This window comes from Aquarana catesbeiana, linkage group LG11 (genome assembly GCF_042186555.1).
Source record: "Aquarana catesbeiana isolate 2022-GZ linkage group LG11, ASM4218655v1, whole genome shotgun sequence".
In the NCBI taxonomy this organism is placed as follows: domain Eukaryota; kingdom Metazoa; phylum Chordata; class Amphibia; order Anura; family Ranidae; genus Aquarana; species Aquarana catesbeiana.
The window spans coordinates 19372284-19398019 of record NC_133334.1 but is presented as its reverse complement, the minus strand read 5'-3'; the positions used below and the strand labels follow the sequence as shown (position 1 = coordinate 19398019).

Here is a 25736-nt window from a genome sequence, read left to right as displayed (position 1 = left end):
GGCCCATGCCCCACCCCCGCTCCCTCCTCACTGACTGTGATTGACAGTGGCGGGAGCCACTACCGTTTCTCCAGCCAATGAGTGGGCAAAGACCCAGGAGAGCAGCCCCTTTCGTGTGAATTGCTGGATCACTATGAAGCCCAGGTAAGTATTGGGGGGGGGGGGGGGGGGGGCAGTTCTGCATACTGAAGTTTTTTTTACCTTCATGCATAGAATGCAGTCCATGAATTATGGTAAGTCCATAAACCTGTCTTAGATATGCTGACTGGGTACCACCAAGGGGGAGCCCCCCAAAAGTTAAAGTAGAGCTACATGAGGATTAGGTCCTCGTTGCAATTCCCCATCAAAAGTAACCTGCTAGGTTGCCTCCCCTTGTATCTATCGCTCGCCACAAGGGGGCAGAGCCATGAATGGCACCTTAACCCCTCATGGCTTGCAGGCCACCTGATAGACAAAACCCACTAACCATATTTAAATAAAACAGTGCCGTGCATATAGAACATGAGGTAGAACTTGGTAAAGTAGGTGCTCTCCAAGTAGGCACCTACCTACAAGCAGCCCCATATCCTTCGTGTGAGGTTCTGTTTGAATCTACACCATAATACGTGTTCCATCTCCTGTGTAGGCCACTGCTGTAGTGGCTGATACTCCATAATTTCCAGCCCATTAATGCTACAACACAGCTTATGGTACACACCTTCTAATAGATCTGTAGGGGAGGATTGTATATTCATCATCTTAATAAGCAGGCTGAAGTCAATCTCAGCTATAACGTCTAAGTGTGCCGCAGCTGAGTAGCACTGATTTCGCACACGCCATTAATCTGGCATGTCCACTTTATTACTCTGGATACATACAGTAAATAAAGTGACCGTGCATTGGCTGCTGATTGGTGACGGGATATATTTATGCCGAAGAGGACTAGCAGCGTCATACTACATGGTTTCCAATGGCTGCCAACACTGGGATGGGAAGTATTTTTTTCCCTGTTTTGTTACATACTTGTTCACTATAATAGCAGAATACATGTAATATATAAAAGAAGTATGATTTTCTTTTTTATTTCTTTTTCTTGTTTTTTTTTTTTTAGTTGGACCTGTGATATTTTTATATTAGTAAAAAAATGTTTCTGGTAATAAGTACAGTAACACTAGAATTAAAATTAAAGTGTAACTCTTTTCTAGATTTGATGAATACATGGTTACATACATGGTTGCTTGCAAGTACTTAGAACTGGTTTATGAGTGAACTTTTATTCTTGTAACAAAAGAATGAGGCTGAGTTCTCTCCATTGTGAATTGGATGTTGGTTCCCTGCATCCAATTCGCAATAGCAGGAGATCTTGACCGGCTCTCTATGGAGATGGTTCACATATCTCTGCAGCGGGTCCGGTGTGATTTGCACAAAAAAGCTGTGCATCTTTTGGCTCGTTTCAGGTCCGAATTCAGCCCAAAATTCAGGCTGAAATCGGACCTGAAACGGTGAACCAGGTCGCACCGGACCCCCTGCTGTGATCCGCATGCGGCTCATATGTGAACCTGGCCTAAAAGAAGGGAAAGGGGAGACATGATTGAAACCTTCAAATACATCAAGGGAGTGAAGAAGACTCAGGAAGGCAGTTTTTTTTCAATATGAAACCAAATTCAGGAACATGGGGACATGACCTCAAACTAGCTGGAGGAATGTTCAAAGCTGATTTTGAAAAGTATTATTTTACTGAAAGGGTAGTTGATGATTGGAATAAACTTCCAGCAGAGGTAGCGAGTCAGCTAACAGTAAACAGCTAACAAACATGTTGGGATAAACAGATCTCTATAGTCAGACGAAAAAAGTTAAAAACCAAACAAATAAAAAGGGGCAGACTTGATGGACTACTCGGTCTTTTGCTGCCATCACTTTTCTATGTTTCCACGTTAGTATGGGTTGCCAGTCAGGCAGCCAAATTGGTTCAGCCCTGAACTCCAGCCAAAGGGGACTGTCAGCTGGGGTATCCTTGGGGACCCATGAAGAAGACTAAAGAATGTAGAAAGGATGAGAGCACCACATGTCTAATTTGAGTCCAGTAAGTCTTTCTTGCACATGATAAGAGGTCCAAAAGAGAGAGCTCACACTTTTTGGGGGTCTCAACCCCAACTTCATCAGGGGACTGTCAGCTGGGGTATCCTTGGGGACCCATGAAGAAGACTAAAGAATGTAGAAAGGATGAGAGCACCACATATCTAATTTTTGAGTCCAGTAAGTCTTTCTTGCACATGTCAAGAGGTCAAAAAGAAAGAGCTCGCACTTTTCGGGGGTCTGAACCCCCACTTCATCGGGGCTCGGAAGCAATTTCAGAGAAAACAGGAGACTGCAAACTAAAAGTGTAACATTTGTGTTGGCAGCCAAATTGGTCCAGCCCTGTACTCCCATAAGGGAAGGGGGGAATTCTGTCCACCATACTCTCAATTTTTCGGTCGGGAAAAGTTCCTATCCCGAAAATGCGATCGTCGGTGGCAATTCTGACGTGCAAAATCACTACGCATGCCAGGAAACAATTTGACGCATGCTCGGAAGCATTGAACTTAATTTTCTTGGCTCGTTGTAGTGTTGTACATCACCGCATTCTTGACGGTCGTAATTTCAGCGAACTTTTGCGTGACCGCGTATATGCAAGGCAAACTTGAGTGGAATCCCATCAGAAAAGCGGTCATATCTTTTTCCGACGAGAAAACCAATCATGTGTACGGGGCATTATCCTTTTATTTAGCAATTTGTTGTCCAGTATTCTCATCCTTTACCACCAACATCTAAGCCCTGATGAAGGCGGAGTATTGATCCCCCAAAATGCAACGTATTCCATTTCTGGCCTCTTATCTTCTGCAATCTGGACTCATGTTGGATTTGTGGCACTCTCATTCTTTCTATATGCTGGAAATCCATTTTTAGCTAACCAATAGTTAAACCTTCCGGGACTCAGCTTCCATTTTTTTGAAAGAGCAGAGAGGAAACTCAAAACTGCAAGAAGCAGCTTTCAATTTGTATGTAAAGCAGCTTCAGTCATCGGCACAATAAGCGCAGAGTTTGGATTACGCGCTTTCATAGATTGTCGGAAATGGAAGATTTTTTATTTTTTTTCTTTCTGACGACTCAGCTCCCTAATATATCAAATAATGTTAATGAAAGAATTTCGTACCTGTCCGTTCTGGTGAAGGGGTAGCTGTGAAAACCATTTGGCGTGATTCAGAGAAAAAAAAAAGCAACTCAGCAGACCGTTATCTTGCTTACAGCGCCGGGATATTTCACCTTATTAAGAAATACATGAAATTCCTGCACAATATTGTGTCTGCACAGTTGGCTATTCTGGGTGCAAAGAATTCATAAAAACCTCTTCATGTCACTAAGAAAGCCTTGATTGTGAGAAAATGTTTGTGAACCCTTTGGCATGTTCTGAATTTTTTCACATAGAGTTTCTACAATCAATGTCCTTCATCTTAGTCATAACAGAGATGGTTCTAGGTGCCTCAAAATGAAACGCGCGTAAACTCATATGACTCGCACACACGATCGGACTTTCCGCCAACAAAACCGTGGAACTTTGTCCGAAGGGCGTTGGCTCAAATTTGTCTTGCATACACACGGTCACACAAATGTTGGCCAAAAATTACGAACGTAGTGATGTACTAGACGTACTACGCGGTTTTTCACCCCTTGGGCTCCTTCTGCTAATTTCGTGTTAGTAGAAGTTTGGTGAGTGTTGATTCACGCTATTCTTTTCACGCTTTTCAATTTGTGCTTTTCAGTTTGTTTCTGAACGGTCGTTCGTCAACCGGACATGTTGCGGAATCGGAGGAGATAACGTGTTATTTATTATTGGACTTGGAGTTATTGCTTTGACATTTTTTTTTGGTTGAATAATAATGATTTGATTAGTTATATTTTCTATATTTTTGGATGCATAGAATGCACTTTTTGGTTAAGTTCTATTGGCAGATATCATGTCTAATTTTTTTTTTAATGCACAATAAAAAAATTGTGGAGAATAATTCTTGGCTATGTGTTTTACTTCAAATGACAGTTTGGGAGTCGGCAGTTACATTTTAAAAAATACAATGTAACATTGACAAGGGACACCAACATAGTTGTATCTTTGATCTTATAAACTACGGGATAATGGTGTTGTGGTAACTTGCACAAATAATAAAAAAAAACAAAAACATAACAATATTATTCTTGATATCACTAGAAAAAAAAAGCCTTTGAAAATTTGTTTGCAATAACTCCATCAGTATCACCAGCAAAGCAGCTTCATTATTATCCCATTAAAGAAGAAGAGAATTGTGCGCTGTATTTTAGATTTCATAATCACGAATGTTAATTCTCCATTACAAACGCTAGTTTACAAGATCGACCGCTTCCGGGTCGTCCTTGATTCCGAGCATGCGTGTTTCTACTTTGGAATTTTGTCCGACGGACTTGTGTACACACGCTGGGAAAATCCGACAACACACATTTGTTGGCGGAAAATTTGAAGACATGCCAGCCAACATTTGTTGACGGAAAGTCCGACAACAAATGTCTGATGGAGCGTACACACGGTCGGATTTTCTGCCAACAGCCTGACATCCAACATTTCCCGTCGTAAAATCCGATCGTGTGTACGGGGCTTAACAGTTCGCTTCCTTTAGAAAACAGCCACAGTCCAAGTAGGATAGCATGTCTCTTGCCAGCATGTACTGTAGAGCAGGAACCTTGCTCATTGTGCGGAACCAACAAAGGTCATTCTCTGATAAGAGTAAGCATAGACAATCCTAGTACAAATGCAGTCCAAACAATTCACAGGGATAATCCAGGGTATGGATAGTCGGAAGTCATAGTTAGAAAAACCTCTATGGAGGGCAGGAGCTAAGAGACTAACTTGTTGGTAGGGCACAGATTATGTCTAGCAATGTCATGGTCCTGGGTCAGGCTCGGAGACCAGTAGCTATAGCAGTAGTGAGGCTCCCACCAACCAGCTGGATTAGGGATCAGGCAGGTCACCTTGGTAGATGACGCAGGCTCACCCAAGGTACAGGGTCTAAGTACTAAGCAGTGTTCACCAGATCTCCGGATGGTGGAAATGGGTTAGTACTAGGTCATGGTCCTCAGGATTGCCCCACCAGGAGATGAGCAAGCCAGGGTCCAGTAGCAGATATAGCAAGTAGGGATCAAGGAGAAGCGTAGTCAGTAAACAAGCCAAAGGTCAATAACACGTGGTCGCAGGTTGGGATCAAGCAGAAGCATAGTCAAGGAACAAGCCAAATGTTGGTAACGAGTGGTGGCGGAGATGTGGACAGCAGCAGGAGTGACAAGAGCAAGATATTGGCTGGAGAAATCACAATAATCTGGCAAACAAGAAATGCAAAGGCATGGCTAAAATAGGAAGCTCATGGAAGGAGCAGAGAGTTCAACGTTCATGGAAAACAAGGTACAAGGCAAGATTATCTGAGGGTTTGTGCAGGGAGCTGCCCAGCATCCCAGGTGGCTCAGCAAGAAGAGACATTGCCAGACACAGCAAAGGTCGTGGGTTCAGATCCAGGTCCTGACAAGCAGTCTTCTTGCAGCGTTTTTGATTAGGGCAGGTGTGCACTGCAGAGACCTGAGCTTCAGTTCTGGGCAATGGGCAGCAGGTGGTGAAAGCTGATCGATTTTGCGCCCTCTGTGATCTATAAGTCCCACGATGAATAGGAATAAGCGATGGGTGGAGTGGTGGGAGGGCATTTACCTTAAGATCGTGCTGGTGTGAATGGATGGTGCAGACCAGGGAACTCATGACGTGTGAGTCTATTATTTAGGTAAACTGAGAGTGACAGACCAGGATTACTCCCGCACCAAAGAACATTTATGTCATGACTGAAAGGAAAAAAACTACAGAGGGGCCATTAAATCACCAGTGGTCCAGGTCAAGGAGACAGCATGGCGGCCAACAGGATATTCAAAAGACCGAGTCCTGTCCAGACCATTGCAAAAAAAATTATTCTGTGACTGCTTGAATAATTACAATAATGTATTAATACCTCGGACATGTCGATTTTACCTGCTCTGTCCAATGGTATTGCACAGAACAGCCCCTTACCTACCCTTCTGGTGTTCCCCACCGGCACTCTCCTCTTCTGTATGTGCACCCATAGCAAGCTGTGTTCTATGGGGGCATAAGTGCGGGGGGCACTCTCAAGCTGGGCTGTGTGTGTCCATAGATACACACAGCGTAGCTCAGCAACACACCCTGCTCCCTTCTTACAAGGTTTGACTCACAGCAGCAGCAGCCAATGGCTCTGAGTCCTGCAGCTTTCAGTGTAGCCTCTGAGAAAGGTGAGAGAAAAAGCCGGGCATATTTCTGGATCAATACAGGACCCAGATAAGTGTTTGGGGGGGGGGGGGGGGGCACAGCAAGTGTCAAAACTTTTTTTTACCTTCATGCAGGGAGAATAGTTCTAAAGGTAAAATATTTTTACCCTAATGCATTCCCTGCATTAAGGTAAAAAAAAATGTTTCCACTTGCTGTGCCCCCCCCCGATGCTTACCTAAGTCCTGTACTGAACCAGCGCTGTGCACATCTGCCGGTCTTCTCTCCTCTCTTCCGACTCATACAAGCTTGGCTGAGTGCGTTGGAAGCCATTTGCTCCCCCTACTGTCAGTCAAGTCCTGTAAGTAGAGAGCATGGGGCTGGGCCGAGCCATGCTGTGTGTGTCAATGGCTGCACACAGCCTGGCTCAGGATTGCAGGCTGCACATCTGCCCTCATCAGTAGTGTATTTAGGTTTTGTGCTGCCCTAGGCCTGACCAAACTCGTGCACCCCCTAATTTAAATATGACCCACCCCTTCCTATCAAGGCCACACCCCTTGCTGTTTAAGACCCGCCCTGAAATTTTCGAGTGGGAACACTAGTTCTGAGGGCCTGGGGGGGGGGGGGGGGGGCTGGGCAATGGATTCCTTTAATTTGCATAGATTTCCTCTCACTTCCTGTTTGGCTATGGGGCAGGAAGTGAAGGAAAATCTCTGCAATGGGACAGGAATGGTAAAAAAATAAACTGACAGGGGTTATAGCCCTCCCTTACTCTATCCAAAATGGGAAAAAAAAGTGTTGCCTATAGTTCCACTTTAAGCACAAATTTCTGATAATTTTAAGAGAAGACTAAGAAGATATAACCAAGCCAATGGTGCAGCAGAAAACATATAGCACAGTGAGGAAGGTTTGTGGTCCAGGATGAGAGGACAGTTCAAAGTTAGAAGCGGCGCTCCCTCCCCCCCACCACAGTTGCCAAATTCCAGCCACCCGCATACCGGAAGCAGTGAGGCCGCTTTATGGGGGCGCTGGACTAATTTCTCAGCCCAGTCCACCCCATAAGACTGGTGCTACACTCACAGTGTAGCGCAAGCCGGCGGGGACTCTTTCTGTGCTGCCCCCCCCTGCAAAGTGCTGCCCTAGGCCTGGACCTTGTCGGCCTAGGCCAGGATACAGCATTGGCCCTCATATCAAGAGCTTGCTGTGGGGGGCAGACACAGGAGAGCAGGAGACAAGATCACCGGTGGGGGACCCCAGAAGATCCCCCTCTTTAACTTTTAGAGTCACCTTAAGAAATTGCATTATTTTGTGTCTTTTATATCTTCCTGGAATTCACCTTTATTAAAATGTATTTTCCTTATCATTCCAGGATATGATTTCTGTGCCGATGGACATCAGTGTGGAGAAAACTCGGCATGTCGGAACGAGATCACAAAAGCCACGTGCGAATGTCGAAACGGTTTTGTGCCGGTGCAGGGCGACCCGACTTACTGCGAAGGTAAAGACCCGTTTTTTTTTCGGCTCACCTTTTACACACCTACGTTTTATGATTACCAGCCGCTCTTTCTGCAGCGAACTGGTGAAGGTTTGTAGACGGCGGCCGAGTCCTTCGCTGGACTGCGATGCGGTAAATGCTTTCTCCAAATGATTAGATATACCGGTATATGTGTTCAGAAAATGACAGGGCTTTTCTGAGTCAAAGTCTAAATTGAATGTTGACCTATGGAGAACATGGTGTAAGTTTGTTGCACTTTTTGAAGCCGGATTGGAAAGTACTTGCGTGGGAGGTTTGTTTGACCTCGGTAGGCTAATAACATTGTTTATCAGTGTGCCACTGTAATTACTCCACGCCGCGCACAGCAGGAGTGACCACAGGAATAGAGCTCTCAATGTATCCAAAGCAACAGGCTGCCTGGCTGTATATTAAAGGCCTTGTATACCTAAAATACAAGTTCTCCTTATGTAAAATAATTGCAATCCTTTGGGTAACTATGTGAAGTTTCTCATATCGGTACGTGAAGATCTAAACATATATATATATATATATTTTTTTTTTAAATAATTGTAGCTATGATCTGCTGCTAGGGTTGCTACCTGTCCAGGATTTACCTGAGGGCGGCGGCAAACAGTAACATCCCCCCCCCAGTCGGTCAGTACGCAGGCGGATCTGGTGCACGTACCCCATCCATGCAGAGCTTCACTGGCGGGGCTTCCCTTGCTCGGCGGCAGTGGCGGCGGTCTTCCCTTTCTCTGCTCTCTGCGTCTTCTGTTTCCTCCCTCCTCCTCGGCGGCCAATCAGAAGTCTTCTCTTTTCGGCCAGTCGGAAAACGGGTCTCCGAGACCTGCTTCCGATTGGCCGTATTGAGGATCAGTATTCATATTCATTCGCCGTTGTAACACCTGGGTGTGGGCTCATGGCGCAATGCTCTGCGCTCCGAGCCCACCCTATTTTGAAGCCTATTAGAGCCTATGGGTCTAATCAGGTGCTTCAAAAAAAACACGCCCGCTGCTGTAGTTCAGGCGCCCAGCATCCTGAAAGGGGGTGGACACATGAATAGGGGGTGGCTGCTGCGGCCGTGGATAGATTCATGCTGTGCTGTGCATGAATCTATCCATTATTCATACAGTGGGGTAGCTTGGATAGAGGGGGCGGCGCCCCGGGCGCCCCTAATGGATGGGCAGCCACTGCTGGACACATTATTCAGACCAGGCTGTGGCGTCCCAAGTAATCAAATCTGTGGGCGGCTGTCTGACTGGCAGGTTCGGCATCACTGGGGGGGGGGGCAAGGCGATTATGTCAGCAAGAGCACTTTGGCCACACCCACTGTTTGCCGCATTACTACTTTACTTGGGGCACCCAAAGGTGTCCCAGGCCGCTAAAGTGTTCGGGTTTGGCTTGAAGAAAAGGTGGCAACCCTATCTGCTGCCTGTTGGTTTTAACCATTTTAGGCTGAGTGAGACTTAGTTGCGGCTATCTTCTGTGTATTGGGCCTCAGTGGGTCAGCAAGGTGGCCAAGGGCAGGCAGGTGGAGGAGCTGCCGGTGGGTGGCCCCAGTTCAGCGTCAACAGTACAGTTGAAGGATTACTGCCTGCCGGGTTTGGTGTCTGAGCTCAGAACCTCTTCTGTGGCTGACAGGTTGGATGATAGAGCTTGGGCTGCTCATCTTTTGCTTAGGTTGGGTGGCCGGACATGGTACTAGAGGTGGAACATGCTAAGCTGGCGCCTTGACTGTTGCAGAGTCACTGCACACCGACAGGGGTGCATTTGAGCAAAGATCTACGTCACTGGCAAAACTCATTGAAGGGAAATGCAATTATCAACATGTGATGTCCTATGTTGTGCTAAACATCATAGCTGTTTGTGTTACGTGGTTTTAGTAGTTCCTTTCTTAAAAACCTAAATCCTGCTTTTTAATTAGACTTGTGATCTCATGTAAATTGCAAGCGATTTGTTGTCTTACAGCACTGGGATCCTGCCTTCTGTCCAGGGCAGGGACACTCTTTGAGCGGAGCTTGTATGCTCCCCTGATACAGCGAGTAAAATAAGTACTGAACACGTCACCATTTTACTAGGTAAATATATTGGTAAAGGTGCTATTGACATGAAATGTTCACCACATGTCGGTAACAACCCCTGCAATCCATACATACAAAGATATCAAAACAAATGCGTTCAGAAATTAAGTTCTGTGTAATAAAATGGAAGGACACGGGGAAAAGTATTGAACACGCTAACTGAATTTTATTTAATACTTGGTACAAAATCCTTTGTTGGTAATGATGGCTTCAAGATGCAGGCTCCTGTATGGAGGAACTAGTCGCATGTGTTGCTCAGGTGTGATTTTGGCCCATTCTTCCACACAAACATCTTGAAGGTTCCGTGGGCCTCTTCCATGAACTCTGATCTTTAGTTCTTTCCATCGATTTTCTATTGGATTCAAGTCAGGTGATTGGCTGGGCCATTCTAGCAGCTTTATTTTCTTTCTTTGAAACCAATTGAGAGTTTCCTTGGCTTTGTGTTTGGGGTCATTTCATCTTCATCATCCTGGTAGATAGCAGCAGATTTTTATCAAGGAATGTCTTGGTACATTTTTCCATTCATCCTTCCTTCAATGATATGAAGTTTGCCAGTACCGTATGCTGAAAAACAGTCCCGCCCCCACCATGATGTTCCCACCTCCAAACCTCACTGTTGCTATGGGGGGTGTTTTTGGGGTGATGTGCCATGTGACCTCCAAATATGAAGTGTATTATGGCATCCAAAGAGTTCAGTTTTGGTCTCCTCTGACCAGACTATATATTTTCCCCGTAGTTTACAGGCTAGTCTAAATGTTGTGCAGCAAACTTTAAACGAACTTCAACATGCTTCTTCTTCAGCAATGGAGTGTTGTGTGGTGAGCGTGCATACAGGCCATGGCGGGTGAGTGCATTACTTATTGTGTACCTGCTAATTGCAGGTCTTTCTGAAGCTCTCCACAAGTGGTCCTTGGCTCTTGGGCAACTCTTCTGATAATTCTTTTCATTCCTCTGTCTGAAATCTTGTGAGGAGCACCTGGTTGTGTCTTCAGCAATGAAGTCTTGTGTGGTGAGTGTGCCTACAGGCCATGGTGGGTGAGTGCATTACTTATTGTGTACCTGCTTATTCCAGGTCTTTCTGAAGCTCTCCACAAGTGGTCCTTGGCTCTTGGGCAACTCTTCTGATAATTCTTTTCATTCCTCTGTCTGAAATCTTGTGAGGAGCGCCTGGTTGTGTCCGGTTTATGGTGAAATAATTCCACTTGCGGATTATGGCCCCAACAGTGCTCACTGGAACATTCAGAAGTTTCAAAATCCTTCTGTAACCAATGCCAGTATGTTTTGCAACAATAAGGTTGGGAAGGTCCTGAGAGAGCTCTTTGCTTTTACCCATCATGAGATGTTTCTTGTGTGACGCCTTGGTAATGAGACACCATTTTATAGGCCATCAGTCGAGACTGAGCCAGCTGATATTAATTTGCACTGACAAGGGGCAGGATTGCTTTCTGATTACTGATAGATTTCAGCTGGTGTCTTGGCTTTCCATGCCTTTTTGTGCCTCCATTTCTTCATGTGTTCAATACTTTTTCCCTGTGTCATTCCAATTTATTACACAGAACTTCATTTCTGAATGTATTTGTTTTGGTGTCTTTGTATGTATGGATTGCAGGGGTTCCAGTTATGGACATGTGGTGAACATTTCATGTCAATAGCACCTTTAGTACTGTAATATATTTACCCAGAAAAATGGAGACTTGGTAAATTCCTTTTTTTACACGCAGTATATATTTTCCTTCCTAATTCTCTGGTTTCCAATTACAACCCAAAAATGTTCCTCACAGGTTCATTGGAAAGTGACTAATCTGCTTCTGCTGTAAGCACGCCCTCAATTGGATGGGAACATTAGACTGTAAGCTCCTTCGGGTGACAGGGAACGGTGTGTAAAGCACTTGATTATTTGTTAGTTCTACATAAACACAGAAAATAAATTGGTTTCCAATGATTTTCTGCTGGCGCTAGATACCTGATACAATTTTAGATGCTGAATAGACACTTTGGGGTTTTGCTGAATCTGATCTTTGATATATTTTGATATTCCGCTTGTGCAGATTGCTCTATCGTTGTTGTGCATTATTGTATATACCAGTGGTTGTCAACTTATGAGCTAAAAGGGGCCTCAAATGCAGCCCCCCCAACTTCACCAAAGGGCCACACATAATGTTCATTATATATAATGCTGGAGAGGAGTGTCAGAGACTGCAGACCTAATAGAGGAAATGAGGGTCAGAGAGTGAGGACAGGATACATTGTTGGTGGGGAGATGCTGCAGAAGACAATACGAAGCTGGGAAGATGTTACCTGAGGCTGGTAGAGATCAATGCTAATACCCCAATCAATGTTCCCACTACAGACTGCTGAGGCCTGAGGGCCGCACATCATATACCAAAGGGCCACAGGTTGGGCACCAGGGCGATATACTTTGTGAAGTCACTATGTCACATCCTGTAGATCCATGGAAGTAAGACATTATGATGTCACAGTACATTACACAATCTGACAACCCTCACTCGGTCCCCTGTAGCTTTGGTGCCCTCCTGTACCATTGACCAGATCTAGATCACTCTCAGGTTGAGTAATCTAAGGCCGCTTTGGCTTATCCATCATACTATCGACTTACTTGGCCTAATTCAACATTCAGTGATGTTTGGGTATCTGTCATCTTTTGTGTTCACTTACCCTTCCCCAAACTGTCCATCTTGGTGTATTATAAGCTAGTAAGGACTAGTGCTTGGGCTTGTGTACGCAGCTGCATAGGATTAGCATGAACGTGTTCACGGTGGGATCTCCTAGGACAATCTTGCATTGTTTTTTGTTTCTAGTGAACCTTGAACCTTTTGGTCCTCCCATGAACTTCATGATGTAAGCCATGTCTCTGCACTTCCTGTTTCCCAGGTTATTGTGCTCCAGTCGATATTTTGCTCCTTTGCGTACCTGCAGCTGTCCTTATCTTCACTACCATTTGTTATCGACCTTGGCTTGTTTCTCAACTATGCTTCTGTTTAATCCCATCCTGCGACCACTTGTTACTGACCTTTGGCTTGTTTCTTGACTACACTTCTGCTTGATCCACACCTGCTATATCTGCTACTGGACCCCAGCTTGCTCACCTCCTGGTGGGGCAATCCTGAGGACTGCAACCTGATACTAAACCCATCTCCACCATCAGGAGCTCTGGTGAACACTGGTTGATGCTTAGACCCCGCACCTCGGGAGAGTCGGCTTCATCCACCAGGGTGAACTGCTTGTGTACGCTTTCTCCTGGTGGGGCAAGCCTGAGGACTGTGACCTGATACTAAACCCATCTCCACCATCAGGAGCACTGGTAAATACTGGTTAATGCTTAGAACACCCACACCTCGGGAGAGCCGACATCATCCACCAGGGTGACCTGCTTGTGTACGCTTCCTGCTGGTTGGTGGGAGCCTCTCTACTGCTATAGCTTCTGGTCTCTGAGCCTGACCCCTGACCATGACAGGTGTCTCACTTTATGGGCAGGTTTAAGGCATCCCCCCAAGCATGTTATTTGAAGAAATTTTGCATTTTTTAATGTTACCCTTTAAGCTTTATTAAAAGAACTAACTTCCGCTAAAAGGATTTTTGTTTTTACATTGGCATGTGTCCCCCAGGGCTCTCCATCCCTTTTGAAAGAACGAAGGCTGGGCACTAATGGCGTAATTTTTTTCAAAAGTCACATAGAATCCCCACCTAGGAGATCCAACTCTCCAATGCCTTTCACCCAACTGGCTTAATTGTAGAGATGTCTACATCAATTGGATGAAACACATTAATAGGGGTGATTATCCTAGACCGAGGTTTTTGATGTGCACTGTCTTGCCTTCATAAGAGCTTTTGAAGGAAGTGACGTCACCGATGTGGGGCCGTCATCTTTTCACTAGCGTCTACTTAGAGGGCGAACAAGCTCCAGGGACGGCCACCCACCCGGATGCCCACAGTGGGGGACAGCATCCCACAGCTTGAGAGGCATGATTTCCCCTGTGGTCTTTGTTTGATTTTAGGGGTTCCTATGCCATTGGGAAAAAAAAATCAGACAAGGAAATGTTATTTAGTATCTAATTACATTTTTTATTTTCCTATATGCCTCTTTTTCTTTAGTACATCCTGCAATGTAAGCTAAACGAATTCTGCATTTTTAGAGCTTAACTAAAGGAGCTGTTTCCCCCGGACGGCATTTGCAAAAAAAAGGTTTGCATTGGTACGCATTCCCCTGACAATGCCCAGCTACCCGTGTTTTCTGTTTGACCATCCCACACACGCCTATTAGCTTTGAGTACTAAGAGAGAAGTACATTTCAATTGACTTTATTGAGGTTCATATTTTTTTTTTAGTGTTCCCCAAATCGAATGCATGAAGATGATTCCATTGCTAGTAAGGGCACAAGACGAATCCATGCAGATTATCCCATCACTAGTAAGGGCAGAAGTCGAATCCATGCAGATTATCCCATCACTAATAAGGGCACAAGACTGACCTCATGGTTCAGTGACCACTATAGATAGTCTGAGGTTTTTTCCATGGTCATGGAACTTTGGAGAAATTCAATATCCCTATATACCACAGCATTTACATCGTACTGTATATACTTCTGTTATTATCCAGGTCCCTTTTCCTTTTATGAAGGCATCGTTCTGGGAAAATGAAAATCAAGACAGAATTGATTTTTTTTTTTCCTTTCACCGACTGACTGCAAAACACACAATAGAGCCACATGGGAAAATGATTCATGATTGCTTTGTAAGAATGGCGATTGACTCCAATTAATGGCAATTAATAGCTGGCAGTATTGAAGTTGGAGAGCTTCTTGAGGAACCTTCCAACTGCCAGGGGATTGTGTGCAGAAGAAAATATCACAGCGTTGTGTGGATATGTAGACGTACATTAGAACAACGAATGAGAATTATATAAAGGACATTTATTAGGTACTAGAATGCTGCTGTTTTGGGAAAATCTGTAAGAGGGGGCTATGCTAGGTAACAGACACACTTAGCCTATTGTTCTCCAAACTACTGGTCCATGATCTCTCACAGATCAGCAATGTAAGTAATACCAATAGTCAGTTTTAAAGCCCAAAGTGTGAGTCAACCTTAAAGTGGTTAAAGCCCCTTTAGATATACCCAGTGAAGTGACTGGCCTCAGGAGATACCCAGAGATGAAACAAATCATCTTACATAAGTACCTGTTTGTCTGCAGTCTTCTCTTCTCTACATCAGTTCAAAGTCCAGAATTGACTCCGCATTTCTGAGCTCCAGAAGGCAGGGGGGAGGGGATCTGATATCTGATATCATGCACTGCACAGCATGGAGCAGGGAGCTGATTGTAATATGAGACCCGAGTGGTGAAAATGGACACACACCCCTCTACACAGTCTCATAGGGAAACATGCACAACTGAGGCTGTCAATTATCTGATGTGTACTGGAGGGGGGCAGGGCCATCCCTCTGGATTCCATGGTGTTGGCATAAAACAGGGGGTCTCCAAACTTTCTAAACAAAGGGCCAGTTTACTGCCCTTCAGACTTTAGGGGGAGCCAGACTGTGGCCAGTGGGAGAAGAAAATGTCCTGGCGTCAGTGGGAGTAAACTATGCCCTGTCATAGTGCCCCCTCATTGGTGTTAGTGGGAGGAATAGTGTCTCATCATTGGCATCAGTGGAAATAATAGTGCACCATCATTGGTGTCAGTGGGAGGAATAGTGTCCCTTCATTTGACCTAATACTGCCCCATCATTGGTTTTATTGGAAGGAATAGTGCCCCATCATTAGTGTCAATAGGAGTATTAGTACCCCATCATTAGTATAGAGTAGGAGGACTAGTACCCCATTGCCGGCATCTGTGGCAAGAACTATGCTGCACTGTTGCTGACAGCGGGGGGGGGGGGGGGGAATAATGACCTAACGGCTGGATAAAAGCAAGCAAAGGGCCACAGTTTGGAGACCACTGGCATAAACGATCGGAAGTGACTCATGCAGTGATCAGAGGAAGGAGACAGAAGCCAGAATTACCGCTAGGCAACACACACTACAGAAGGTGTATGCTTTGTTCATTTTTCATTTCTGTAGTTAACAAGCACTTGAATTTCTCTCTGCTTGCTTTTGGTCTGTTAACACGGACCTTCCCTGTTGCCAATGAAAATTATCCCCCATATGCTGTTACGGTTTGACGCATACACATACTTACGAGCCCAGCATTGAGTTTTCCTGCTCTCCCCTGCTGCTCATCTGTTGCATGTCCCATTTCGGCATTTATTTATCACTGGGAGATGGCTATTCCTTCAGATTTTTGCTTCACCGATGACCTTGTGCATGGCAGACTGAGATCTGGCAAAATGTCTTCCATGTAACGCGTCGCTGGTTAAAGTTGCCACTCATAGATCCCTGGGATGCATGCCATGCATCCCAAAAGGCTCCAGGGCCACAGGGTACCGAACTTTCACAAGATCTCCCAACACTATGGAAACATGTAGTGTGGAAGACACGGCATCAGACCTAAAACAGATTGAGGTCTACATGATGTGTATCCTAGCCGGTTGAGGGAAGAAAAGGCTACATCACCTTAGCTTAGTTGAGGAATAGCGATGAGCTAAGGCTGGCCATGTGGCCATATTAGCTCAAAGATTAGTCCCTATGGTGATAAGTCAAGGGGAGGGATCCAGTGGGTTTGTGAAAGGCAACAGGCCAGGATTCCATTTTTGGCAATTTCAGCCCATAAAGTCATATGTGTTCTCAGCTCATCAACATGAAAATTAGGAGCTGATGGCCTTTTTTGGTGGATCAACGGGTATTTTGCGTACTTGGAAGGTCTTTAACACCTTTGCACCAGTTTCTACCAATCTCTTTAACTACTTGCTGTACATTTTCTGCGTTATTTTTATTTCAATAACTTTTTTATACTTTTTACATTTTTCTTTTAACCTCATTGCTATGACAAGTGGGCAAACAAGCCCCCTTTGTGATAGTTTTGGACAGGTTACAGGTAATAAGACATCAGGGGTCTACTCGACCCCCTGATGTCACCCCTGCCCTCTCAAACAGCTAACTAAACATAGATCCTGCTTGGTTAGCTGCTGCCCTGGCTGTACCAGCCATGGAATTTCAGCTCTGAAACCAGAAGTGATAAAAAACCATTGGTCACAGAGGGGATGAGGGACTGGATGTTCCTCCATGTCCTCTGTGGGGAGCTGTCCTGAACATTTACCATGATCTCAAGCCTCAAGCTCCCCCCCCCCCCCATTTGGAGGTACAAATGTGTTTCAAAGCCAAACCAACGAGTGAAACGTTGAAGATGGAGCTACTGTTCTGAGTCTTAATCTCCTTATTATTTCTGAGGTACAATTGTGCTAGCCTGGGACTCATGACAAGGAAGTCAGCTTCCATTTGAATCTCATCCGATAGGCATTTTGCTCTGTGGGAGGTTCCCTTTAAAAGACCCATGTGAGATAGAGTAATGAAAAACAGCCCTGTAGCTCTTGAGGTTGCACATTGTTTCTGGATATAATTAGCATACAATAATGATATGGTAGCTAATCACAGAGTGCAGTTTCATCATACGACCTGAGCGCCGAGTGCCAGTGGCGTCACCCCACCGTATACCAGTCCTGACCCGTGAAACGTGCTCCAGATGACAGGGGTTAATTGTTCTATTAGGAGCGTGTGTTATTCATTTGGTTACACTGATGCCGGTGCCTTGCTGGAATAATCACTTGGTTGGTTGGACCCCCCCTCGCTCAGGTGCGTTGTACGCGGTCTTTGTTTTACACGTGCATCGAATGTTAGAGAGGGAAAACATCGGCGTTACTTGATCTGCTCATTCAATGACAAAGGAGTTATTATAGATAATTCCTATAAATAAACCGTGAATGTCTCCGGAGAATTATGGAAATGTCTCCTGATGCAAATGAGCTTTTCAGTCTTCTATGGTTTGGGATAGGTTTTCTCGCTGGTTAGGCAGTATATACAGTTGTGTGAAAAAGTATTTGCTCCCTTCCTGATTTTTAATTTGTTTGCATATTTCTTACACTTAAATGATTCAGATCATCACACAAATTTTAATATTACACAAAGATAACCCAAATAAATCCAAGATGCAGTTTTTAAATTATTATTTCATTTATTAAGAGAAAAAAGATGTTCAAAACTGCCTGGCCCTATGTGAAAAAGTAATTGCCCCCTCCCATGCTGAATCATGAATGAACTGTGATTACCCACAATTTTTTGGAAAGCTGGGTTAAATTTCACTTGCCACACCCAGGCCTGATTGCTGCCGGACCTGTTGAATAAAGAAATCACATATATAGAAGCTGTCTGACAAAGTGAAGCACGCGAACAGATCACAAAAAGCCACACATCGTGCCACAATCTAAAAAAATTCAAGAACAGATTAGAAACAAACATGTATCGGTCTAGGAAGGGTATTCAAAGCCATTTCTAAGGCTTTGGAACTCCAGTGAACCACGGGGAGAGCCATTATCCACAAATGGAGGTAACTTGGAGTAGTGGTGAACCTTCCCAGGAGTGGCCGGCCTACAAAAATTACTCCAAGAGCATGACGACGACTCATCCAGGAGGTCATAAAAGAACCCAGAACATCTAAAGAACTGCAGGCCTCACTTGCCTCAGGTAAGATTAGTGTTCATGATTCAACAATAAGAAAGAGGCTGGGCAAAAATGGCATCCATGGAAGAGTTCCAAGGCCAAAGCCACTGCTGACCAAAAAGAACACAAAGGCTCATCTCACATTTACCAAAAAACATCTTGATTATCCCCAAGACTTTTAAGCAAATATTCTGTGGACTGATGAGACAAAAATGTAACTTTTTGGAAGGCATGCGTCCCGTTACATCTGGCATAAAAGTAATACAGCATTTCATAACAAGAACATCCTACCAACAGTCAGACATAGTGGTGGTAGCGTGATGGTCTGGGGCTGCTTAGCAGCTTCAGGACCTCGAGGACTTACCATAATTGATGGAACCATGAATTCTGAGCTCTACCAGAAAACCCTGAAGGAGAATGTCCGGTCATTAGTTTGTGACCTCAAGCTCAATTGCACTTGGGCTATGCAGCAGGACAATGATCCGAAACACAACAGCAAGTCCACCTCCAAATGGTAAAAACAAAGCAAAATGTAGGTTTTGGAGTGGCCTAGTCAAAGCCAGGACTTAAATCCAATTCAGGTGCTGTATCGTGACCTTACACAGGCCGTTCATGCTGGAAAACCCTCCAATGTGGCTGAATTAAAACAATTCTGCAAAGAAGAATGGGCCAAAATTACTTCACAGCGATGTGAAAGACTCATTGCCAGTTATCGCAAATGCTTGATTGCAGTTGTTGCCGCCAAGGGTGGCACAACCAGTAATTAGGTTTAGGGGGCAATTACTTTTTCACATAAAGCCAGGCAGGTTTGGACAGCTTTTTTACCTTAATAAATGAAATCATCATTTAAAAAAATGCATTTTGTATTTACTCGGGTTATCTTTGTGTAATTACAAAATTTGCTTGATGATCTGAGTCATTTAAGTGTGAAAAATATGCAAAAAAAAATCAGAAAGGGGGCAAATACATTTTCACATAACTGTATATGTGTTATAACACAATCATTTTTAGTAGATTGGCATTTTCAGTGAATCAATCAGTTAGTGTCAGTTATCATTCTTGCCCCATATTATTATAGGGATTGTGTTTTCACAAATGGTAAGTGTAAAAATTTTGTTGCACAGTTTGGTTTGTAGCCAAAATTTCCAACTGTCCCTCTTTTGGAACCAAATTCCTTTGTCCCTCCCTCTTCCTTGATTATCCTTGTAGGACTGATCTATATACCTCTATAAGGGCCTGTATCGACTGGATTTTGTTCAGACAGGTTTTTCATTCAAATATGTTTGATTTATTTGATCCAGTACTGAAGGGCAAAAGTCACTTAAAGCAAGCCAACTGAAGGAGGTCAATTGCATACTTACCAGCATTACGGTCCCGGACCGTGCCAATGGTCTGCATTCCATTTGCCCACTTTCCTCATCCATACAACCAATCATGCCCACTTTACAGGTTGGTCTAGCCCCGGCCTCTGGCTCTACATGTACAGGAGCAACCTATCATGCCCACTTTGTGGGTTGGTTCCACCAAGATCCCACTTCCTAATATGTCCGCTCAAGTTCACGATCCTATTCAATCAGGCGTCCTTCAATTATGCTAGACGGTTTTCATGCAGTTAAACTCTGTTTTCCAGAAACAGCCAAGGGAACAAACTTTGAGACAGTTTGACAAATGTGATTGAAAATGTTTAGAAAAAAAAGATGAGACATTTCAGAGCCATCAGCACCGAAGAACTAAAAATGGTAAATCTATGGCGGGAGTGAAATTAAGATCCATACCGTAATCTCCATGTGAAGATTAATGCTCGCGATTCTGCCCTGCCACTTTAATATTTCATAAATGCAATCTCAGGTTTTTTTTTTAAATGGATAGAAGATGGTGATTATCCCGGACTTACTCATCTCCAGCCCAGCAGAGGGGAAGACGGAAGCCAGAAGCAGACGTGTGCCGTGGGACTGACCATCCATCACCCGCACCTAACGGGAGTTTGATTTACAGTCCCGGGGTAATAGATTATAGTGAAGTATCAATGTTCTCCTGTTTACCAAGAAGTGGAGAAATCAGAGGGGGCATCTGTCTGTCTGTATATAAAAATATCTATTTTCTATTTCCTTCCTTCCTTCCTTCCTTCCTTCCTTCCTTGTAGCTCTCCATCACAGTATCTATCTATCTATCTATCTATCTATCTATCTATCTATCTATCTATCTATCTATCTATCTATCTATCTATCCATCTTATATCTATCTACTTTTCTTTCTTTTCTTTCTTTCTTTCTTTCTTTCTTTCTTTCTTTCTTTCTTTCTTTCTTTCTTTCTTTCTTTCTTTCTTTCTTTCTTTCTTTCTTTCTTTCTTTCTTTCTTTCTTTCTTTCTTTCTTTCTTTCTTTCTTTCTTTCTTTCTTTCTTTCTTTCTTTCTTCCTTCTTTCCTGCTCTCCATCACAGTATCTATCTATCTATCTATCTATCTATCTATCTATCTATCTATCTATCTATCTATCTATCTATCTATTATCTATCTACTTTTCTTTTCTTTTCTTTTCTTTTCTTTTCTTTTCTTTTCTTTCTTTCTTTCTTTCTTTCTTTCTTTCTTTCTTTCTTTCTTTCTTTCTTTCTTTCTTTCTTTCTTTCTTTCTTTCTTTCTTTCTTTCTTTCTTTCTTTCTTTCTTTCTTTCTTTCTTCCTTTCTTTCTTCCTTCCTTCCTTCCTTCCTTCCTTCCTTCCTTCCTTCCTTCCTTCCTTCCTTCCTTCCTTCCTTCCTTCCTTCTCTCCATCACAGTATCTAGCTATCTAGCTATCTAGCTATCTAGCTATCTATCTAGCTATCTACTTTTCTTTTCTTTTCTTTTCTTTTCTTTTCTTTTCTTTTCTTTTCTTTTCTTTTCTTTTCTTTTCTTTTCTTTTCTTTTCTTTCTTTCTTTCTTTCTTTCTTTCTTTCTTTCTTTCTTTCTTTCTTTCTTTCTTTCTTTCTTTCTTTCTTTCTTTCTTTCTTTCTTTCTTTCTTTCTTTCTTTCTTTCTTTCTTTCTTTCCTTCCTTCCTTCCTTCCTTCCTTCCTTCCTTTCTATCTTCCCTCTTTCTTTTCTTCCTATATCATTTTTTCTTTCTCTCCATTAAGTTACTCTATCCATCTATCTACTCATCTTTCTTTCTTTTTCTTTTTCTTTCTTTCCTTCCTTCCTTACTCTATTTTTTTCAGAGTGATCAGAGGGTCTATCTTTCTGCCTATCTATCTAGGACAGGAAGTTGACATCTGGTTGACATGAAAATCCCAGCATACTAAGCCAGTTATATTGCTTCAGGTCATATAAGGTCAATGTGTCTTTTTTATGGCCTTGTTACCCTATTAGGTAAATAATGCCACCTGGCCATAAAGGTAAATGAAATTGACCTTATATGACCATGTGCCAATATTAGGTCAATATTGTCCCAGGCATCCCTGCCCCCTTGCAAACAACATCAATGGGGTGGAGAAGCTCCTGCTTGTAACTCACCGGGCCAGCAATGACAGCAACTTCTGGGTTTGGATAAATTTGGGCTCAGACCAAACCCAGGCTGGAACCTAAGCTCATCATTAATCACCAGGGATTGTGTCAATGAAAGCCACAGTTTTATAAAAGTAAAATGTACTTTCCTTCGAAGTTACATTAACACATTATTGATTATATGCGATTCTGGTGATTGGGTTTCCATGTATCTGTCCAGTGTTCATACAATATGGACCAGGGTCCTGAGGACCACACTAGCTCTCAGCTCCTCCAATTGTCAACCTTTAATCACAATGTAATATGCATCTGGATTACTCCTGTGCCTTGAAGAAATGACACTATGGCGGAGATGTTTGGGAATGACTTGGCCTCGGCCCCGCGGATCACACAAGGCTGCGGGAGAGATAACAGAATGCTTGACCCTCTATATAGCATGTTTTCTAGTGGATAGAAGCCAAGAGCGAGCTGGATGGCCATAAATAAGCCATAATGGATATAAAGCGCCAACGATAATGTCCTCGAAAATGGAAGTCTAATAGATTTCTCAGCATGGGCCGCTGGACAAATGCTGAAGACTGAAGAGCGCTGTCTTTTTGTACCGCTGTCTTCCTGTTTTTGTTTCTGCAACAGAAATGAGTAAACGGCTTTATAGAGATGTTCAAAGCAGTTTTGGAGCAACGTGGCGATCAGAGGTAGGAAATGCTATGGGGTCCATGGCCTTGGGGCCCTAGGGCCACATTCACACTAGTGCAGTTTGTAGCAATATAACGCACCTATCCACTGCACAGCATCTGCAGCAGGTAGGGACTTTTTTTTTTTTCTACAGCAATGGTTTGCCATGGTGACCCCAATGTTTCCTATTCAAGCAGTATTCCAGTGTTTGTATGAATTTTAAGGTCGATGGGATAAATAATTGTGCTCAAAAACAAACAGGTCATGCATTTCTTTTTTCTGTGGGTTAAAGTGAGCTGTACTGTGGAGGCTGTGCCCAAAAAAAAGGCATTCAGACCAAAAGCGACTGGTCACCAGTAATGCCCTTGGCCTTTTCCCCATTACTAACTTACCCTACCTTGTTCTACACTGTGTGGCTGTGTGAAGGTGGCCATCTTGGTAGAGGCAGGGCTTTTCTTCCTGATGTCAGAGCTGGCCTCCTGATGATTGGTGATCTGATGACTGGTGGGGTAATGATAGAGGCATAGAAAGCACAGATCGGCAGGATCAATGAAGCAGAAGCAGGAAGTTTCTTGCACCTCAGGTCTTCAGGTACAGCTTCCTCTCCAGCAAGGAGAACAGTGATCAGCACAGTAGTGACATCACCAAATCTCACTCCAAATCTGGTGGGACAAGCAGCCAGAGGCCGCAGCATCTTAGATGATCTCACACTGCAGCTATAAAGCTATGAGGCTACAGAACAGGAATGCCTAGGCACAGGAGGTTTGCCACTATTTTTCCAGAGAAATGTAAGACAAAAACGTAGATTTTTCAGGGTACTTCTTAGGCCCAATTAACATTTTTAGATGTTCTGTTTAAGACGGAATATCTTCATGTTTTAAGTTGAGGTGGCTTTGAAGGCTGAAGTTTTTTTGCCTTGGTGCATTCTATGCATGAAGGTAAAAAAAAACTTCTGTGTGCAGCTCCCCCCCTTTTTTTACTCACCTGAGCCCAATCTCGATCCAGCATTGTACATGAGAGCAGCAACTCTCCCGGCCCTTTCCTTCCTCACTGGCTCAGAGGCAGAAAGTGAGGAGGGATTGGGGGGGCGGGCTGAGCCGTGCACTGTGTGACTATGGACACACAGAGCGGGGCTCAGGAGCGAGCATGCACAGGTCCCCCCATAGCAAGCAGCTTGCTATGGGTGCATTCAGCAGGGGAAAGGAGCCAGTGCCGTCAGAAGAGGAGGACCGGGGCTGCTCTGTGCAAAAACCCTTGTGCAAAAATAACATGCTTGTTATTTAAAGAAAAGAAAAAATTTACATTTAGTATCACTTTAACAACAAATAAATGTATTAAACTGATAAAAAAAAGAAAGAAAAAACCACCTGGACTGATGTACATTAAAAAAATTAGCAAAATCTCATGCTGTTTTGAAGCACAAAGCAGTGAATATGACTTAGGCTTATGAGCTTCAGGTGTTACGGTGCTTTTGTTTTCAGCCCCTGCTACTTTGAGCAGCTTGGAATTCTGCAATGCAGACAAAGAAAAGTCTTATAATATTGTTTTTAGTTTTGGTTCTTAGATTTAGTTAAAGTGGAAGTTCAAGTGATACTAAAGTCTTGTTTTTTCTTCTCTAAAAATAACAAACATGTTATACTTACCTGCTCTGTTGCAGTCGGTTTTGCACAGAGAAGCCTCGATCCTCCTCTTCTCGGGTCCCTCTGCTTGCTATGGGGGCACTCAAGCCAAGCCTCTGCTCAGTGTGTCCATTGAGCTGCACATGTAATCTAAAGCTGGCCATGGATGGTTCGAATCTCGGCCAGTTCAGCAGGGACCGACCAAGATTCAAACAATGTCTGGGCAAACTGAATGTACCCAAGTTGAACGATCTGAAATATTAAGCGGTAGGACCTCTGCGCTACTAAATAAACGTGCTACAAAATGAAAAGTGTGCAAGATCATAAAAGTGGTGCTGCAAAATCAATAGTGCTCACTGAATCACCATAAGAATAAATATTGTAAATGAGATTTCGCGCAAACACATATAGTGAATAATAGTTAATAAGTGTTGGCTGATAAGCCACGTAAATAATATACAACCAATAAAATAAAAAAAGTGTCCAATAGTGATACAATAAAGAGTGAAGACTTCTAATTTCCGGTTAGACAATGCAGTGATAAATCAGCTGGATGATAGGCTTCCACATATACTCAGTGGTCAAATAAATTCCTTCCCTTTATAAAAGGTCTCCCATTGCCCTTACCTTAAAGGGCTTAAGATAAAGCCTTAGTGTAGATAGAAGGTGATGGTCTAGGAGTAATTGGGAGGTATCCACTGGTTGTGGTTCCTGGTGAGTAGATGCTTTAGCCGCTTCTGGTTAAGGGCAATTCAGGATCATGGGCTCCAGTCCAACCGAGTAGGGAAAAAAGAACAAGGGGGCTCCCAATGGTGTAGTTCGTTTATGAAAAATGTTTTATTAAATCAGAAAGGAAAACACTTTCCAAACGGAAAGTGTGGATGTTTTTATTTACCGTTTGGAAAGTGTTTTCCTTTCTGATTTAATAAAAAATTTTTCATAAACGAACTACACCATTGGGAGCCCCCTTGTTCTTTTTTCCCTACTCGGTTGGACTGGAGCCCATGATCCTGAATTGCCCTTAACCAGAAGCGGCTAAAGCATCTACTCACCAGGAACCACAACCAGTGGATACCCCCCAACTACTCCTAGACCATCACCTTCTATCTACACTAAGGCTTTATCTTAAGCCCTTTAAGGTAAGGGCAATGGGAGACCTTTTATAAAGGGAAGGAATTTATTTGACCACTGAGTATATGTGGAAGCCTATCATCCAGCTGATTTATCACTGCATTGTCTAACTGGAAATTAGAAGCCTTCACTCTTTATTGTATCACTATTGGACACTTTTTTTATTTTATTGGTTGTATATTATTTACGTGGCTTATCAGCCAACACTTATTAACTATTATTCACTATATGTGTTTGCGCGAAATCTCATTTACAATATTTACAAGTTGAACGATCGATCAACTTGGGTACAACCAGCCTGTCGGATTTTACCTGCAATTATTGCTAGCAGCTATTATTAGCCACTACCAG

The 25736-nt window shown here is 43.5% G+C and overlaps 1 protein-coding gene across 2 annotated transcripts in view; it reads left to right on the top strand.

The window, feature by feature from the left end:
* NELL1 (neural EGFL like 1) overlaps positions 1-25736 on the top strand; it is a 1046888-nt gene that overhangs the window by 415872 nt on the left and 605280 nt on the right. For both annotated transcript variants that reach the window (XM_073604029.1, XM_073604030.1), the window contains exon 12: positions 7671-7799. In XM_073604029.1, the coding sequence (XP_073460130.1) occupies positions 7671-7799 (129 nt within the window). The remainder of the gene's footprint in view (positions 1-7670; positions 7800-25736) is intronic.